The 20,679-nt window shown below is 40.7% G+C and overlaps 1 protein-coding gene across 10 annotated transcripts; it reads right to left on the bottom strand.

The window, feature by feature from the left end:
- Positions 1 to 3,796: 3,796 nt before the first annotated feature.
- On the bottom strand, positions 3,797 to 18,939 carry ing4.S (inhibitor of growth family member 4 S homeolog). Of its 10 annotated transcripts, none has more exons than XM_041570842.1 (8): positions 18,807 to 18,939; positions 15,818 to 15,931; positions 14,951 to 15,117; positions 13,003 to 13,117; positions 12,705 to 12,813; positions 10,333 to 10,477; positions 8,916 to 8,977; positions 3,797 to 5,927 (listed from the first exon to the last, which is right to left on the bottom strand). In XM_041570842.1, exons 1-8 carry the CDS (start codon positions 18,841 to 18,843, stop codon positions 5,888 to 5,890), a joined length of 789 nt encoding a protein of 262 aa, XP_041426776.1. In that variant the 5' UTR covers positions 18,844 to 18,939; the 3' UTR covers positions 3,797 to 5,887. The 10 variants fall into 10 exon arrangements, with proteins under 10 accessions (XP_041426776.1, XP_018082784.1, XP_041426779.1 ...); XM_018227295.2 differs by having other exon boundaries at positions 15,860 to 15,931; positions 18,807 to 18,938; XM_041570845.1 differs by having other exon boundaries at positions 18,725 to 18,846.
- Between the last annotated feature and the right edge of the window lie 1,740 nt (positions 18,940 to 20,679).

The raw sequence follows: 20,679 nt of genomic DNA, 5'->3' as shown, positions 1-20,679 counted from the left end.
TCTCCCTGAGTGTTTAATGCTGATAGGAAAGTTTTCTGAAGGAGGAATAAAGGGCTGGGCTGTTTCTCGCGTTTCCTTCTCTGTGGAAGATCTTTTATTGTTTCTTCATAATAAATAATATCCCCAATGCTCCAGACAAAGTCTTTTTTCTTGCCCTAATGTGCCGAGCCTGTGTCTCCCAATGCATGTTGGGTAATGTCGTTTTTGTTAACAATTTGCCGACTGCCAAGTATGAATGTAAGACTACAATACCCAGCATGCAATGGGACTGACTTGTGGAGGAGTCCGGAGTTACCAGCTTTTGGCCTCTGCACCCCAGTCTCCCGTCACTCTTAAAGGGATACTGTCATGGGAAATGAATCAGTTAATAGTGCTGCTCCAGCAGAATTCTGCACTGAAATCCATTTCTCAAAAGAAACAGATTTTTTTATATTCAATCTTGAAATCTGACATGGGGCTAGACATTTTTTCAGTTTCCCAGCTGCCCTCAGTCATGTGACTTGTGCCTGCACTTTAGGATGGAACTGCTTACGGACAGACTGTTATTTCTCCTACTTCGGGGCACATTTACTAAGCTCGAGTGAATGATTGGACTAGAATTAATAACAGTTGAAAATGCCAAATTAATGTATATAGAAAAGTTGCTTTAGAGTTATATTTGCTTTCGTTAACCAAAAAAAAAAAACCAAACAGTTGAGAAAGGGATTCATTTGACACATATATTAGTAATGAGCGGTGCATTGTACCTTACAGAAAATATACATTTGTTCTCCTACAAACGCCTGAAATCCCAGTTTTATGTTCAGTAAGAGGGAGATTTTTGGAGATGACCATTTTTGATTTCAGTGCCCATTCCCTGACAAAAGGTTTAATATCGACATTATACTAAGGGGCCCATTTACTTAGCTCGAGTGAAGGAACGAATAAAAAAAACTTCGAATTTCGAATGTTTTTTTTTGGCTACTTCGACCATCGAAAGGGCTACTTTGACCTTCGAATCGAACGATTCAAACTAAAAATCGTTAGACTATTCGATAGTCGAAGTACTGTCTCTTTAAGAAAAAACTTTGACCCCCTAGTTCGCCACCTAAAAGCTACCGAAGTCAATGTTAGCCTATGGGGAAGGTCCCCATAGGCTTAGCTAGCTTTTTTAGTTCGAAGAAAAATCGTTCGATCGATGGATTAAAATCCTTCTAATCGAACGATTCGAAGGATAATCGTTCGATCGAACGATTTTTCGTTCGATCGAATATCGCTAAATCCTTCGACTTCGATATTCGAAGGATTTAACTTCAACAGTCGAATATCGAGGGTTAATTAACCCTCGATATTCGACCTTAAGTAAATTTGCCCCTAAAAGTTCATTTTAGAAACCAAATCAGACCATAACAGAATAAAGGAGATGCAAAATGTGCATTTTCTTAACGAGTTTATTTTCAACAAGGAAAAGATAAAACAAAATAACTGACATTTCTGGAACAAATGGGGCTGAGGGATTCTATGCTGAAGTGTTCAGTACAGAGACTGGGAAGTGTTGGGGAGAGTCCAGCTGATCCATTGATCAGATTGTCAGGAACATACAAAATGTAGTCGATGTTAATAAGGTAAATAAATAAGGATTCTCTGACCTAACATGGATAATAACACACATTCATTACAAAGAGTCACACACACACACACACACACGTCTGGCCAGGTTCTGCTGTAACCGTTCCATTAGAAAACATTGCGTACATATGAAGCCAAACAAAAACTTTTTAGCACCGCCTGTGATAGGTCAAGAACAGAGTTCTAGAGGCATATTTATCAAGGGTCGAATTTTGAGTTGATGGGAGTTTAAAAACTCCCATAAACTCGAAATTTGAAAGAAAAAAAACGACCTAACAAATTTATTAAAGGGATACTGTCATGGGAAAACATGTTTTTTTTTCAAAACGCATCAGTTAATAGTGCTGCTTCAGCAGAATTCTGCACTGAAATCCATTTCTCAAAAGAGCAAACAGATTTGTTTTATATTCAATTTTGAAATCTCACATGGGGTTAGACATATTGTCAATTTCCCAGCTGTCCCAAGTCATGTGACTTGTGCTCTGATAAACTTCAGTCACTATTTACTGCTGTACTGCAAGTTGGAGTGATATCAACCCCCCCCCCAGCAGCCTAACAACAGAACAATGGGAAGGTAACCAGATAACAGCTCCCTGGTAGATCTAAGAACAACACTCAATAGTAAAAGCCAAGTCCCACTGAGACTGATTCAGTTACATTAAGTAGGAGAAATAGCAGCCTGCCAGAAAGTAATTCCATCCTAAAGCGCAGGCACAAGTCACATGACTTGGGGCAGCTGGGAAATTGACAATATGTCTAGCCCCATGTCAGATTTCAAAATTGAATATAAAACAAATCTGTTTGCTCTTTTGAGAAATGGATTTCAGTGCAGAATTCTGCTGGAGCAGCACTATTAACTGATTCATTTTGGAAAAAACATGTTTTTCCATGACAGTATCCCTTTAAAAAAATTAAAAAATGTTGAATTTGGATACATAGGATTGACCTGCAAACATGAATAAAATTAAATTAGAGTTTTTATATCAAAAAAAAAAAAATCATTTTTTTTTTTTTTTTTCCAAAAGTCCACAAAACGATTCCAAATTCAATGTTGGAGTTCCATAGGCTAAAACACCAATTTGGCAGGTTTTAGATGGGGAATCTTAAAGGGACAGTACATGATAAATTTCGAAATTCAAATTTTTTTCAACTCGAATCGAATTTGTTCTATTCCCTAAATGACACTTAAACTCGAAATTCTAATTTAAAAATTCTAATTTCAATTCGAACCTTGATAAATCTGCCCCCTAGTGTTTCAGTGAAAGCAACTAAGAATTCCAGCAAAATTGTGTAGCAATTAAAATTCAGCCCCAATGGAACGTGTGAAGTGAAAGTCAACTGTGGGGGTCCAAGATCTTACAGGACAACTAGGGTTAAAAGAGAACTAACATAGACCATCAAAATGGCTTGAAAGGCTGTCTCTTATGTACTGAACTCATTGTTCCAGCAGCAGCCCTATAACAATAATGATCCAGGCCAGCTCCTATCTTGGATCCAGTTAAAGGAGAACTAAAGCTTAACTAAAGAAGTAGGTAGAAATGTTGTACATGATGTTTTGTGCTTCTGTACCACAGCCCTTTAGCAGTAAAGATCTGTGTCTCCAAAGATGCCCCAGTAGCTCCCCATCTTCTTTTCTGCTGATTCACTGCACATGCTCTGTGCTGCTGTCACTTACTGAGCTTAGGGAGCCACTCACAATATACAGTACACATAGAATAGAAATGTCACAATATAAGGCTGATTAGTAATTAATACACATAATTACTACATGGCAGCACAGAAACCAGTGCAATTAGCATCAGAATTTAATAATCAGCAAACCTGTAGCATCAGCTTATATTACAGCCAGGGAAGCTGATTTTCTGCTGGATAATTAGTGACGAGCCCTAAGCTTAGCTTCTCAACAGCCAATCAGAGCCCACTGAGCATGTGAGTGTCACAGACACTTTCCAAGATGGTGACCCCCTGTGACAAGTTTGAAGTCCTGGATCATTGCTGCTATTGACAAGCTGAAACTTTAGCCTTGTGCAATAAGTTCACTATATAAAATATGCCATTTCTACCCATATTAATTGTTAGGGTTTAGTTCTCCTTTAATGAATTGCATCAATATGATCGCTCTATTGTGTCAATTTTAGAGCACCTGTGTAGCATTTCTAGCCTACTTCTTCTTTAGTTTTGTTTTTACCATATATCTGGAGGGTCTGTAGATGGAGGTACAAGGAAATGCCTCTAACCAAGGAAGAGCTTTAGTTCAGTTCTGGGCATTTAAGAAAAGCTAAAATAAGGTGTAAAACTGAAACCAACAGATATTGGAGGAACATACAAAGAGAATTGTCATTACTAGGGCTACAAAGTGAAGAGGAACTGTGAGAATGAAGCACATTCTAAGGAGAAATGGGAAATAATCCTATAGAAGATGTTGAGGGTGGACAATTACAAAGCAAATATCCAGGGAAAATAAAGTATGAAGGGACTTATTTCATAAATCTGAAACACAAAGAGCATTTATAGCTCAGGTTTATCCAATCTTAGGCTGGACACAGAACTCAGAACAGCACTGGCCACAAAAAAGCACCATATACTGTAATTAATGCATCCAATTACTGAGAGGTTAACAAGTATCTCCAGAAGCGCATTCATTCTTTATAGAGTAGTAATAGCTGCATACGTGTGAATGACTGCTCTACCCTGACATGCTGCTGTGGGGCGTTAGCACATGTATGTGGAGTGAGCCCAGAGCTATGAGTGAGCAGGGAGAGACTCAGGCAGGAAGTGATGTCACAACAAGCTAATATGGCAGCTGCTTTCCTAAACAAACAGAGAGCTTCTAGAGCTGTTTACTCAGGTATGGTGAAGTATTCTACAGAATAAATATAGCATTCTAGCTTGCACTATTGCAGCTAATCTATTGGCAATAAAATGCCTCCGTAGCTTTCCTTCTCCATTCAGGGCTGTCCAACTGTGGATCCCAGTCTGTTCTCCATAAACATCTTTGTATGACCATCATCATCATCACCATACCTTGAAATGGACAGTCATGCTCTAGTGGAGGCAATCACTAACATCGATAGATTTGCAGTTATTGGAATGTGTATGGACATACCAGTTATTTCTGCACTTTAGATGTCTAAAGCTGAAATAATGTGTTTTTTTTTTGATTTAGCTGAGCAGATTTGTTATCAGTTCTGTTAGCTGCTGTGTTTGTGAGACTTTAGATCAGCGGTCACCAAACTTTTTTTGGCCCGGGGACATGCATAGAGCCAAACTTTTTTGCAAGGACTGGGGGAGTGGGTCGGCATCCTATTCTGGAGTGCCGGCATCCAATACGGTGCACTGCGTTAATTGTCCCATAGGCTCGGCCGCCCAGTTCAAGACTGTACGCGGCACGGTACTGGGCCACGGCCCGGCGGTTGGGGACCCCTGCTTTAGATCAGTGGTCCCCAACCTTTTTTGACCTGGGGACCGGTGTAGAGCCAAATTTTTTATCAAGGCCGGGGGAGGAGGTCGGGAGAGGTCAGCGTCCTATACTGGAGCGCTGGCGTCCTATGCTGGAGCGCTGGCGTCCAATACGGTGCACCCTATTAATTGTCCCCAAGGCTCAGCGGCCCAGTTCAAGACTGTCCGCGGCCTGGCGGTTGGGGACCCCTGCTTTAGAGAACATATATACTCATGATCTTGTAATAAATGTTGCATATTTGGTAGGTATAATATGATAAAATAAGGCAGCTGTATGAAGGAGCCGGCGTATAACAGGGGTTTGGCGAGGGGTTTGGCACAGTGGGGCAATTTAATAGAGTGACTATATTCAGCAAAAGTGGCAAATAAAAGAAATGACAACATAAATGTAGTGCACAGATGGGTAATTGGTCGCACTCCAAATGTTGCTGAACTGCAGTGCCCTGCACCATCTAGAGGATTCCCCATACCTTTTGTAGTGAGAAGTAGATGGTAAAAAAAAAAAAATATTAAAAAAAAAAAGAGATGTGATTGGGGAAACTTGTAACAGATGCCCCACTGTATGAAATAAACTGCAGGCAGTTAAATAGCTGTGTGGTCTGACATTAACACAGGGTTCCTGCCATGGACAATGAGAGGGCAGCCAAGAGGCAGTGGGTGGGAGGGGGGGGGCTCCTAATACTGTCAGTAACATAAGCTGCAATGAGCTTTGCTTGGAAGACACAGTACTCCTGGCCTAGAAGACACGGCAGAGGATGACAGGAGCACACCCACCCAAGTATTCCGTGCCGTACCCCAAAAGGAACCCGCGCGCCAAGTCCTATTTCTTCTTCCGCTCCTGGGAACAACGTGGGCAAAACCTAAAGGGGAAATGAAAAGTGAGAAGTGACAGAGGTTTGGCAGGTAGGAGCAGGAGGTGATTTGGAGGAGAGGCGTACATCATTAAAGGGATACTGTCATGGGAAACATCAGTTAATAGGGCAGAATTCTGCACTCAAATCTATTTCTCAAAAGAGCAAACAAATTCTTTTATATTTCATTTTGAAATCTGACATGGAGTTGGACATATTGTCAGTTTCCCAACTGCCCACAGTCATGTGACTTATGCTCTGATAAACTTCAGTCACTCTTTACTGCTGTACTGCAAGTTCGAGTGATATCACCCCCCCCAGCAGCCAAACAACAGAACAATGGGAAGGTAACCAAATACATTTGATGCCCTGGTACAATGTTTTAGATCTCCAGTGACTTTGGTTAGAATATATTACAGAGGAGGGAGATGGTGAGTCCTTCCCACTGAAGCTTGGCCTCTGATACACTGGATACTGAAAATAGTAATTGCAGGGAATTTGCTCATATCCTATACAGAGAGATACCATAAAACTTAAAGGATAAGGAAAGTTGAAGTAGCTAGAAATGTTGTACATTATGTTTTCTGTACACAGCCCTTTAGCAGTAAAGATCTGTGTCTCCAAAGATGCCCCAGTAGCTCCCCATCTTCTGCTGATTCACTGCACATGCTCGGTGCTGCTGTCACTTACTGAGCTTAGGGACCCACTCACAATATACAGTACACATAGAATAGAAATGTCACAATATAAGGCTGATTAGTAATTAATACACATAATTACGACATGGCAGCACAGAAACCAGTGCAATTAGCATCAGAATTGAATAATCAGCAAACCTGTAGCATCAGCTTATATTCCAGCCAGGGAAGCTCATTTTCTGCTGGATAATTAGTGACGAGCCCTAAGCTTAGCTTCTCAACAGCCAATCAGAGCCCACTGAGCATGTGAGTGTCACAGACACTTTCCAAGATGGTGACCCCCTGTGACAAGTTTGAAGTCCTGGATCATTGCTGCTATTGACAAGCTCAAACTTTAGCCTTGTGCAATAAGTTCACTATATAAAATATGCCATTTCTAGCCCGTTTCATTTTTAGGGTTTAGTTCTCCTTTAAGGTTGCCAAATTTGTGGCCTGATATCGATCTGGTGGACCCATCGGCAGCCCCCACACACGGGCAGAAAAGCTGCTGAATTGGTCTAAAGGACTGATCTTGGCAACTTTAATCTGCCCGTGTATTTCCTTTAGTATTCCCAGTGTTGGGACACGCCCTAGTACTGGAAAAGAAGAAAGTAGTACAGTTGAACTGTCCAGGGCTGCCCGCCAGTCTCACATACAGTAACTAAATACAGCAGAGAGGAGTCTCCTTGTCACTGAGCGGTACAAGTAGAGGGAGAAACTTTCCAAGGGGACTAATTGGCAGAGAAGTAAGCCTGCTATTTTTAGGAAGCAATCTCAGACTTACAATCACAGGTGATGATTAACTGTAAACCTTTATCTCTTTAAATGATTTTTTTCACCTGCTCAAGTCCTATGTCAGTGCTTTTTTCCACGTTGTGTTATAGGTGAACTATCAGCCTTTCTATAGATCTCTATGTTATAGGGTTTTACTGCAGGGCTAATTAGTCTCACAGAACCTGGATTTCTCAGCGATAGGAGGAAGGCAGATGAGAAAGAACCGGCAAATGCAGCAACAACCATCAATAAAAAAGAGGGACCAGAGAGATATATTGTTGATGGTCTATTGCCATGCACTATACCCTCATTAGACCATCTAATGAGTGTATTAGTGCCTTGATTAGACATCACAGTCTAATCAAGGCACAGACACTTGTAAAACTGAGTTATATGGGGGGGGGAGCTTTGAGGAGGAGATAAGGCGCTAAATATCACTCCATAGTTCAGTCTTGTAGGTGTCCTCTTTTTGGGAGACAAAAGCCCCACCTCTTAGGGCAGAGACAAAGGCTCAGATTCAGGGAGATTAGTCCCCCGACGACAAATATCCTCTTCTTCAGGGGGACTAATCTCCCCGAACTGCCTCCTGCTGGCGATTTACATTCTAGCACTCGGAACGCTTCATTTTCCGAAGTCGCCTGAAGTTGTCTCACGAGGAAACTTCGGGCAACTTCGGAAAACGAAGCACTCTGAGTGCCATCCCGTCTGCGATTTCGATTCTTGGCGGCAGGAGGCAGTTCGGGGAGATTAGTCTTCTTCTCTGAAGAAGAGGGCGACTAATCGGCAGTCGACTAAATCTTCCCATGTGTCTCTTTCTCTTTACAGTATTACCATGTTTTCCCTTATCCCACTAGAGCAGGGGCTCCCCAACCTTTTTTTTTTGCTCATGAGCCACATTTAAATGAAAAAAAAGTTGGGGAGCAACACAAGCATGAAAAAAAGTTACTAGGGGGTGCCCAATAGGGGTGATTTGGTAGCCCCTGGTGGACTGACAGACTACAGGACAGCTCCAAAACTTGCCTCCAAGTCAAAAATCCAAAAATAAGTAGGGATGCACCGAATCCACTATTTTGTATTCGGCCGGACCCCGAATCCTTCGCAAAAGATTTGGCCGAATACTGAACAGAATCCGAATCCTAATTTGCATATGCAAATATGGGGTGTGAAGGGGAAACCATTGTTTACTTCCTTGTTTTGTGACAAAAAGTCACATGATTTCCACCCGTCCCTAATTTGCATATGCAAATTATGATTCGGGTTCAGCTGGGCAGAGGGATTCGGAAGATTCCGAATCCTGCTGAAAAAAGGCAGAATCCCGAACTGAATCCTGGATTTGGTGCATCCCTAAAAATAAGTACCTGCTTTGAGGCCACTGGGAGCAACATCAGGGGACTTGGTGAGCCACTGGTTGTGGATCACTGCACTAGAGTAATGAGAAACTATGGGACAAATGGAAGCTGCAAGTAAGAGGGATAGTAGATCTGGCATGAGCATGAAAAGTGAGTAGGGATATGTAGGCAAATCAAAATAAAAGTATTATATTTACCATTTCCCACGAGGTTTTGTGGCAAGTCCAACGCAAGCAAAGTGAAACCATTCAATGGAGCACTGTAGAAGGATCAGTAAAAAGACAAACAGATGCAGTTGATATTTATCTTATTATTAAATATTAGTAAATCAATAGTCAATAATAAATCAATATCAGACAGCGCCACACCTGCTGCTACTTACACAAGGTTACGGTATAGTTTGTCAGATAAAAATATAAAAGACCAGCACTTAAGGGACTTTAATGCATATTGAAATGGGTATTCAGTGTGTAAACCAATAAATGTTCTACTAAAGTAATGACAGGGGGCATCATTTTATAGCTGTCCCTCAAAGTATAATATATGTGTCTGAACTTCACGGACACCCAGGAGTAATATTGGCCCCTCTGCTGCCTGAGGCACCTTGCTGCTGCCCCTCCCCCGCCCACTCACCTTTAAAATAAGTATAGAATTGATGAGGGGGCTATTCTAAGCACTTTTGCAATGTACATTCGTTATTTTTTTTTTATTTTTCATTCCAAGATATTAAGGGATACATGTACTGTTAATATGAATGAATTTTGTTACAACAGCGCCACCTGCTGGTCAGTTTCCCACCAGTCTGACCACCAAGTAGTCAAGGAAGTTGTCAGGAGAAAGAAAGTGGCTGCTCTGATGTTCTTCTGCTTAGGAATGATGTGAGAAAGGTTTTTAATTTAATTCCTATTCAGAAAAACATCAGAGCAGCCTCTTTCTTTCTCCTGACAACTTCACTTGCTGGTCAGACTGGTGGGAAACTGACCAGCAGGTGGTGCTGTTGTAACAACATTTATTCATATTAACAGTACATATATCCCTTAATATCTTGAAATGAAAAATAAATTAATAATGAATGTACATGTGCATAAGTGCTTAGAATAGCCCCCGTGTCAATTTTATATTCACTTATTTTAAAGGTTTACTTATCCTTTAAAGTTGTAGGAGCTGCATTTTGCCGCCCCTGGTAAGTAGTGGGGCGCAGCACTCCTGCGGACAACCCATGACACTGCACAACCCTCCATAAACATGTCATTCATACCTGCATCTTGTACCAGAAGCAAATACACTGAGCCAGACAGCTGAGCATAGAATCAATAAAGATTTTGCTGTTCTTATAAACACAATCATGATATTAGCAGTGTAATTTATATAGATTTTAAAGAAATGTTACTATTCTAAGATGGATAGTAAAGACCAATCCTTAGCAGCAATATTATCTGGCCTAAGATAAAGGTGTGCTTTTGGGAATTTTTACACTATGCGAACGTTTAGAACCTTTCCCCGACTACGGACACATTTTGTGGTTTGAGAGAGCACCTGGTAACACATCTTGGTTGACAGAATTTCAACACATTCAGAAACCAGCACAAGTCCTATGAATGATGTCTGACTCACGTCTGGATTGTCACAGCCGATCATCTCACCATAGGAGACCTGGTGACACAGGCAGTAGGTGGGCTCATTGGGGTCAACAGGCATGTCCAGAACATCTGATGGGTGCACCTTCCCAAAATTTCCCGCCGGGGCCCCATACTCGGCCCTTAGATTAAGAAAGAAGCAACAAAGCAGACACGGTAAGTTATATTTGACCCCTTTAACAGTGCCAGGGTCTTACAAATCCCACAGATATTAACCCAATTATCTCATAAAAGAAGAATTATCTTCCTCCCAAATACTGAAGGGTTCACGGTTATGTCAGAGCTGAAGACCCTCCTACTCCCCTTTATCCCCTGCTATCCCTGATGGGTGCCAGTTTGTAACCAAGAAAAGAACTTTTAAAGGGGTGGTTCACCTTAAGGATAACTTTTAGTATGTTATAGGGTTGCCACCTTTTCTGGAAAAATTACCAGCCTTCCTATATATTTATCTTTATTCCCTATTACGGTAATAACATTGGGATCACTGACCTTCCTATATATTTATCTTTATTCCCTATTAATAACATTGGGATCACTGACCTTCCTATATATTTATCTTAATTCCCTATTAATAACATTGGGATCACTGACCTTACTATATATTTATCTTTATTCCCTATTAATAACATTGGGATCACTGACCTTCCTATATATTTATCTTTATTCCCTATTCATAACATTGGGATCACTGACCTTCCTATATATTTATCTTTATTCCCTATTAATAACATTGGGATCACTGGCCTTCCTATATATTTATCTTTATTCCTTATTAATAACATTGGGATCACTGACCTTCCTATATATTTATCTTTTTTCCCTATTAATAACATTGGGATCACTGACCTTCCTATATATTTATCTTTATTCCCTATTAATAACATTGGGATCACTGACCTTCCTATATATTTATCTTTATTCCCTATTAATAACATTGGGATCACTGGCCTTCCTTTATATTTATCTTTATTCCTTATTAATAACATTGGGATCACTGACCTTCCTATATATTTATCTTTATTCCTTATTAATAACATTGGGATCACTGACCTTCCTATATATTTATCTTTTTTCCCTATTAATAACATTGGGATCACTGACCTTCCTATATATTTATCTTTATTCCCTATTAATAACATTGGGATCACTGACCTTCCTATATATTTATCTTTTTTCCCTATTAATAACATTGGGATAAGTCATCATTTTTACCGGCCAGGTGGCAACCCTATTTATAGAATGGCTATAACTAAGCAACTGTTCCATTGCTCTTCATTATTTATTTTTCATATTTATTTTAATTATTTGCCTTTTTCTTTGGACTCTGCAATTTTCAAAAGGGGGTCACTGACCTCATCTAAAAACAAATTCTCTGTAAGGCTACACATTTATTGTTATTGCTACTTTTTATTACTCCTATTTCTATTCAGGCCTCTCCTATTCATATTCCAGTCTCTTATTCAAATCAATGCATGGTTGCTAGGGAGATTTGGAGCCTTGCAACCAGACTGCTAAACACTGCAAACTGGAGAGCTGCCAAATATGAAGCCAAATAACAGGAGCCAAAAAATGAAGCCAGAACCACAAATTATAAGAAATGAAAATCAATTGCAAACTGTCTCAGAATATCAGTCTCTATATTATACTAACAGTTAACTCAAAGGTGAACAACCTGTTTAAGTCCACTAGAAAATCATGTAAACATTAAATAAACCCAATAGGCTGGTTTTGCTTCCAATAAGGATTCATTAGACTGTTTTATTATTACACAGAAAAAGGATTTTTTTTTAAAATCTGAATTATTTGATTATAATGGAGTCTATGGGAGATGGCCTTTCCGTTATTTGGAGCTTTCTGGATAACAGGTTTCTGGATAAAGAATCTTCATACCTTAAGTCTACTAGAAGTAAACATTAAAAAGACCCAATAGGCTGGTTTTTCCTCCAATAAGGATTAATTATATTTTAGTCGGGATCAAGTACAAGTTACTGTTTTATTATTACAGAGGAAATCATTTAAAAAATTGTGGATTATTTGGATATTTTGCCTCTGCAGACAAACTTGCACAGCTGAAGCGGAGTTTTTGCAAGCCAAGGAAGCTCTGAGGGCTCTATTAGAATGGGCCCTAACTTTGATGGAGGGCACTTTCTTCTGCACCAGGTAGGTCCGCCTCACTGTCTCCCTAATCCAACGAGCAATGGTGGTTTTTGTGACATGAAGACCTCTTCGTCTTGTTCCAAAGGACACCGAAAAAACGGGCGCCCTTCGAGGGACCCTTTACCCCACGGTCCTTGTGTTCCCTTAGACGTGGGAGAAAAATCATTTTGAAAGCACAAACAAGCCACTTACGTCTGTACAAGTTTGATTTTCTTCTGAGTGATCTTCGCCGCCTCATCATCAGAGTTCTTGACTTTGGACTTAACCTTTGCAGCTTTCTTTTCCTTCTGTCCTCTGCCTTCTGCAGGGAGGATAATCAAAGTGTTATCCCAGGGTGGGGACAGGCACTATGGGGGTTAAGAACCATATCTAGTGGTTAAAAAAACATAAGAAGAGTCAGGGGAGTCCCAAGATATGGGAGCAGGAATTCAATGACCCGAGAGTTGTGCCAAGGCAAACAGATATGAAACATAAAGAGAAATATACTGACTCTTTTTGCCTTTGCTGGAGCAACTGTCATAGTCACTTGATTCAATGTGTTTCTCCTTCAGATCAGCTTCAAAACGTGCAAGGTCTGTATCCAGCCTTCTGATGTGCTTGTCTACCTGCAGGGAGAGGGGCAGCAGTATAATGTATTGATTTAGGCACGTGCAAAGGCGTTGTCTTCTATTTTTTGTTTATGTTGAAAAGGGGCAATAAAAAGAGGTAAAGTGGGGACCTAAATGGGAATATCACCAGATCGGTATTCGGCCGAGTCTTTCACAAGGATTCGGCCAAATCCCACATAGTGAATTCGGTGCATTACTATTTATACACAGTGCTTTACCATAGTTTATAACAAATGGGGAATAAATGGTGAATAAAAAACAAGGGTTTATAGAATACAATAGTATTAGAGGGCTCTACATGTGAGCGTTTACAAACTAAAAGTTAGGGTACAATTGAGACATTAGGATTTTAGAAATAAATTTATAATTTATGATACAGCAATGATTGATTGATTAAGGTACATCGAATAAGCTTCTTTAACCAGGAGGGTCTTTTAAGGAGCGTTTGAAAGTTTGGAAAGAGGGAGAAAGTCTGAGAGCTGGAGGCAGAGAGTTCCAGAGTAAAGCAGAAGCCACAGAGAAGTCTTGTAGATGAGAATGGGCAGAAGTGATAGGGGGAGAAGCGAGTTGAAGGTTTCGTGAAGGAGAGTATTTGGAGTTCAAGATGAAATATAGGGAGGGGCTTCATTGTAAAGGGCCTTGAATGACAGTTTGAGTAGTTTGAATTTGATTCTAGAGGAGATTGGGAGCCAGTGAAGGGACATGCATATGGGGGCAGCTGATATTGAGTGGTGAGATAGTTGAATGAGTCTAGTAGCCACATTTAGAACAGGTTGTGAAAGGTGACTTGTTGGAATACCTCTGAGGAGTAGGTTGCAGTAATCAAGGCGGGAGATGAAAAGAGACTGAATAAGTGTTTTGGTTGAGTCAGAACTGAGATATGGTCACATTCGGGCAATGTTTCGCAGTTGAATACGACAAGATTTTGCAAGTGTTTGAATGTGTGGTGGAATGAAAGGTGGTGTTGTTTACTGTGAGTGATATATCTGAGGGACAGGGGAAGATCTTGGAGGAAATATAATGAGTTCTGTTTTTGAAAGATTTGAGTTTCAGGTGGTGCTGAGACATCCAGGAGGAGACAGCAGAGAGACAGTCTGTAGCTTGGGAAAGGACAGAATTAGAAAGATTGGGAGAAGACAAGTAGAGTTGGGTGTCATCAGCATAAAGGTCATACTGAAAGGAGACATATAGGATAAATGAAAAAACCCTACTTTTGTAGGCAATTTATGAGTACTATATGGTGTTGCTTTTACATGGTGCTAAAAATTAATATTATCTTTAAAAATAGCCCTTTTACTAGAGCTCCCTATATGTTCTCTGGTCCCTGTCTGTGTTTCAAAGGAGGGGTGGGTGTGTCCTAACGGTCCCTGCCAGAAGCACAGTAGGAGGGGGACAGCCAATCACAGCCCTGCAGTCACATAAGCACAGACAGACTTCAGTTCCCTATCAGGTCCTGCTAGCTGCTGATTGGTTCCTGTCCTACAGTGCCGCTGGCTCCCCTGCACAGCCTGGGAATTCAGGGAGCAGGAAGTGGAAGAGAAGGGAGGGATTATTAGAGTTTTTGCAGAAATATTCAATAAATCAGCCTAAAACACTACTTTTTTAAGCACAATTCTTTTATATCTAAATAAGTATAATGCACTGGTACATTCTTACTTTTTACACAGAATGTCTCCTTGAAGTCCAAACAACAGAATACGTTTTCCTATCCAAAGGACCTTGCTCTGCGTAATAGTGCAATTTGGGAGATAGACTGAGACATGCCCTGCTCATTAGCACATATGTGAACATTAATTTAATGAACACGTGCTCTCTGTATGTCATTCTTACCATCTCATACGTCTGCATAGCCAGTTGTACTTTGTCATCACCATATTCCTTGCATTTGCCATAAGCCTCTTGCACTTGTCTCAGAAGCTGCAGCTTCTCCTCGGAATTCATGGAGCGAGCGTTGCTCATGTACTGGCAGGACAAGCGGTCGATGTGACATTTCAGGTCTGATATGATGATATGAAACGAGCGTGTGAGAAGCAAACACATAGCAACAGATTAAAGGGGTTGTTCACCTTCAAATGAACATTTAGTATGATGTAGAGAGGGATATTCGCAATTTGCAATTGGGTTTAATTTTTTATTATTTGTGGTTTTTGGACTTATTTAGCTTTTTATTCAGCAGCGCTCCAATTTGCAATTTCAGCCATCCGGTTGCTAGGGTCCAAATGACCCTAGAAACAATGCATTGATTTGAGAGAGCAGCGCCGGATTTGTTTGCTGGCCGCCCCTAGGCCGCGAGGTCCGACCAGGCGGCCGCACGGTCCTAGCGCCTGCCCACACTTCCCGTGTCGCCGGCGCAGCTGGTGTAATTGAATGGGGCCATAATGCGGCTGGGCGGCATGCCGCCCCTATTTTTTGACGCCCTAGGCCCAGGCCTACGTGGCCTCGCCACAAATCCGGGCCTATGAGAGAGACTGGAATATGAATAGGGGAGGGTCTGAATAGAAAGAGGAGTAATAAAAAGTAGCAATAACAATAAATGTGTAGCCTTACAGAGCATTTATTTCTTAGATGGGGTCAGTGACTCCCATTTGAAAGCTGGAAAGTGTCAGAAGAAGAAGGCAAATAATTCATAAACTATAAAAAAATAAACAACGAAGACCAATTGAAAAGTTTCTTACAATTTACAATTCTATAACTTACTAAAATTGAACTTAAAGGTGAACCAGCAGTTCAGGTACTGACCTTCTGTTCTCTGGTCCAGATCTCTCATCAGCTGAAAGTTCCTCTGCAGTTCGAAGGGTAAGTTCTCTATACCTGTAACAAATGCACAGTACATATATATATAATTTTTTTTTTTTAAAAAAACCCCAACAACAAATGGCTGAATTTTATACAGAGGTTTGCTCCTGTATTATAATGTAGTAAAGCTACTAAGGACTCACTGACCAACTTAAACGGGTTGTTCATCTTCCAAACACTTTTTCAGTTGTTTTCAGATTGTTCCCCAGAAATAAAGACTTTTTTTCAATTGCTTTCCTTTTTTGGGCCGGCGACCCCCCTCCCAGAGCTGCTTTAGAAGGTGAAAAATTTGACTTTACACTTCAATATTAGAAAAACGGTGACCATTAGAAAAAAGAAAGTAATTGTAAAAAGTCTTTATTTCTGGTGATCTATCGGAAACCAATTGAACTAAAAAAATTGGAAGGTGAACAACCCCTTTAACTCTCATTTATGACTTGCAGGCTTTATTCAACATCTATGAGCCAACCATCTCCTCTCAGTGACAAGACCGAGCGGATTTATCTCAAGCTACTGATCTCAACATGTGCCCCCCATAAACAGAGCTCACAGACGACCTCTGAACAAACAAACCGCTCCCTTCTCTAGGCAGCAGTTACTGAATATTTCATTAACAGGGGCTTCAAAATGGACTGGTAATTAGTTTCATCAGTTTCTCTGAACTGATGGGACAGGAAGTGCTAAAGTAAAACTGCCTTCATATTCTTGTTTATTGCCAGAAATAACACAAAAACTAGGGATGCACCGAATCTACTATTTTGGATTCGGCCGAAGTCCCGAATTCTTTGGGAACGATTTGCCCGAATAACGAACCAAATCCTAATTTGCATATGCAAATTACGGGTGGGAAGGGGAAAATGTTTTTTACTTCCTTGTTTTGTGACAAAAAGTCATGTGATTTCCCTCTCCGCCCCTAATTTGCATATGCAAATTAGGATTCGGTTCGGCTGGACAGAAGGATTCGGCCGAATCCGAATCCTGCTGAAATAGGCCGAATCCCAAACCGAATCCTGGATTAGGTGCATCCCTAACAAAAACTGATATTTCGTCATTAAAACAGGCAAAAATTATGATTAGCACAAGCCCTATTCATTCAACTTATGTTGAAAGGGGTGTATACTGTCCCTTTAAAGCAGAAATATTGAACATCCTTCATAAGCTTTCAATCCCCAATACATAGAACAGTCAGTCAATCTTAAGCGGTGGCTAAACCCATCTAAATCTCCTTTATTCCCCAGCTACACATTTATGCGGGACACAAAGCTTTGCAAGACAGCTCTAAAAATGCAGAACCGCAAGACTAGCGGCTCGAAACGAGGTGCAAAAAGACTGTGATAAACAATACACAGAAACCCCAGTGCAAAACATAGTACATGAATGGGACCTGTTATCCAGAATGCTTGGGACCTAGGGTTTTCCAGATAAGGGGTCTTTCAGCAATATGGATCTTCATACCTTAAGTCTACTAGAAAATCATGTAAACATTAAATAAACCCAATAGGCTGGTTTTGCTTCCAATAAGGATTAATTATATCTTAGTTGGGATCAAGTACAAGCGATCAAAAATGTGGATTATTTGCTAAAAAATTAGTCTATGGGAGCTTGTCTTCAAGTAATACAGAGCCTTCTGGATAACAGGTTTGCAGGTAACAGATCCTATACCTGTACTGAATTGTACAGCTTAAAGGGGTTGTTCACCTTTCAGTCAACTGTTAGTATGATGTAGAGAGGGATATTCTGCGACAATTTGTAATTGGTTTTCATTATTTGTGGTTTTATTTAGTTATTTAGCAACTCTCCAGTTTGCAATTTCAGCCATCTGGTTGCTAGCCTCCAAATTCCCCTAGCAACCATGCACTGATTTGAATAAGAGACTGGATTATGAATAGGAGAGGCCTGAATAGAAAGATCAGTAATGTAAAAAAAGCAATAATAATACATCTGTAGCCTTACAGAGCATTTGTTTTTTAGATGGGGGTCAGTGACCCCCTTTTTTAAAGCTGGAAAGAATGCAAATAAAAAACTATAAAAAAGAAAAAATGAAAACCAATTGTAAAGATGTTAAGAAATAGACATTCTATAACATACTAAAGGTGAACTTAAGAGTGAACCACCCCTTTACTTTGCCAAAGGGCAAACCATCCAGGAGAGAAGGACCACATTTTGGTGTTAAATTCATGAAAATGATTTTCAATTATTTACACATAAATTTAAAGCGGTTGATCACCTTTAAATTAACGGTTCATACGATTTAGTGATATTCTGAGACCATTTACAATTGGTTTTCATTTTTTATTATTTATGGTTTTTGAGTTATTTAGCTTTTTATTCAGCAGCTCTCCAGTTTGCAATTTCAGATATCTGGTTGTTAGGGTCCAGATTCCCCTAGCAACCATGCACTGATTTGAATAAGAGACAGGAATATGAATAGGAGAGGCCTGAATAGAAATAATAAAAAGTAGCAATAACAATACATTTGTAGCCTTACAGGGCAATTGTTTTTTAGACGGGGTCAGCGACCCCCATTAGAAAGAGTTAAAGGCAAATAATTAGTTGAATGGAAAAGTTGTTTAGTATCAGCCATTCTATAAAATACTAAAAGTTAATGTAAAGGTGACTCGCCCGTTTAAAATTTATTGTGCACTGACTCAGAATTCCCCCTCCCCCCTTATTATTTGGCCAGAGACCCCAGTACTATGACGTCACTGATACAGTGGCTCACTATTGGCTGCACACAAGTCTCACTTTCCCTCCTTAATGTGCATACAAAGCGCTCGCTCCCTCACCGACTTGTTCAAACACACACACCCCCAACCACTGGCCGCTCTCCTCCCTGCAGCTACCGACACGCGCCTCCCGCGCACAGCTAAATACACTCGCAAGGCCTTACTGTCCAGATAATGCTCCAAATACATTCCCGCCGCCATCTTGACAGACAACAAACCAATTTCCGGTCTGTAGTGGAAGCGCAAGACGTTCTGCGGCCCGAGCTCGCCGCCATATTGGTTGGGGCGGATGTGAGTGTCCTTACCTGGGATTTGTTTTGTTAATCAACGCCCTCTGGTGGATTTTACTTTAGAGTCGCAGTAATATTTTAGTGAAAAGTGAATAAATGTGTATTTAGATCCAACTCAGTCCCTAACATGGCTGCCGCACATTTACATGAAGTAATGGCTTCCATTTTAACAGTTTGATAAGCAGAGCTCACTATCAGGGCCAAACTGCTCCCTCATATTCCTGTACAAATATTGTAATAATGCAGCCGTGTAACTAGGGTTGCACCTGGCCGCTATTTACAGGCCTGACCAGTAAAAATGATGGTTGATCCCAATGTTATTAATAGGAAAAAAAGATAAATATATAGGAAGGCTGGGATTTTTTTCCAGAAAAGGTGTCAACCCTATACACACAAGTTATAAAAGGCTATTGATGGTCAGGGCCCCATTATAAGTTAAAAAACCTGTGGCGCTAGAACACCCCATAGAAGTTTTTTAAAAAAAAACATTGGCACCAGGCCCCCCCTTACTAGTTAAAAAAAATTGGGGCCCCAGAGAATATTTTTTTAAAAAAACATTGGTGCCAGGGGCCTATAGAGTATTAAAATAATACATTGGTGTTCAGTAGAATTGAACGTTTCGCCGCTTTAGGTCTTCAATTTTGGCTGTTTTCGTGACTTCAGGTCATTTCGCCGCTTTAGGATTTAAATTACAGCTGTTTTTGTGACTTCGAGTAATTTCGCTGCTTCTGGACTTTAGAAGGGCCCCCTGATGGAGGCCCTGGCCCTAATTAATGAGCATTTCAATTAATTGGCTGTGGGGCCCAGTAACATCTAGTGACACCACTGGCAGTGTCCAACTTGTTTTCATATTGAGGGAAAGGAAGTTATTGACTATGGTTAGGGTTGCCATCTGGCCGAGACTGATGGTTGCCCGATACCCGTTGCCCGGTATTATTTCCCACTGCAATAAAGCATACTGAACAAGTGGCGGAAGAGCTCTCTCAAACAGGTGATATCTCTCGACCGCCCGTCTCTACTCAGGGCCACTCCTGAGAGGAGCCTCAGTGGAGAAAGTGTGAACACACCCCCTGGCCTTCTGATATTGTAGAGCCTGGTGCTCAGTCCTCTAGGGAGACACCTGACGAAGGGGCCAGCCCCGAAACGTTGAGCATCATTTGACACAATAAACACGTAAGGGGTTCATCCCGTTTGCATTACTTCCTGTGTGCCGGTTCCTCATTTTGTTTGTCTCCAGAAGCCTCAGTGGACCTTGATCACAACCGAGGCAAGTCTATACAGATGGGAAACGAGATTCAAACACAGATCTGCTCAGGGGATTTGGGCTCCCACGAAGTGCCTAAAAGTACAGTCTGACTATGCAACCCATATATCTGAACCATCAAGGAGGCACAAGAAGAGCAGTGGCATGGATGGAAAAACAGAAGATCATGGATTGGGCACAGATGCACATTCAGGAGATAACTAGTATAGGTAAATCTAAAAACAACTGGACTTGCTGAGTAATCAATGATTGAATTAGTGGAAGAGTTTATATGCCGAGAACTTCCCACACCAGTCAGTTGAACTGAAGAAGCTTCTCGGATGAGTAGTGAAATGTCTTCATTGATTACTCAACAAGTCCAGTTGTTTTTAGATTTACCTATACTAGATATACCATGACCTGGATGAATGAAAATCTTCATAGTCAGTCATTCAGGAGATAACAGCAATCCACATTCCTGGCATTCTGAACTGGGAGGCTAAT

This window comes from Xenopus laevis, chromosome 7S (assembly GCF_017654675.1).
Source record: "Xenopus laevis strain J_2021 chromosome 7S, Xenopus_laevis_v10.1, whole genome shotgun sequence".
NCBI classification, from domain to species: Eukaryota; Metazoa; Chordata; class Amphibia; order Anura; family Pipidae; genus Xenopus; species Xenopus laevis.
Note: the sequence above shows the minus strand (reverse complement) of the source record. Positions and strands in the feature narration are given on the sequence as shown.

Coding starts and splice junctions, on each gene's coding strand:
- ing4.S (XM_041570842.1), bottom strand. CDS start 18,843: ATGGCGGCGGGAATGTATTTGGAGCATTATCTGGACA. Junction 15,118..15,817: donor CACCTTTAAGTTCAATTTTA/GTAAGTTATAGA, acceptor TCATCATATCAG/ACCTGAAATGTCACATCGAC. Junction 12,814..13,002: donor CTCCAGCAAAGGCAAAAAGA/GTCAGTATATTT, acceptor TCCTCCCTGCAG/AAGGCAGAGGACAGAAGGAA.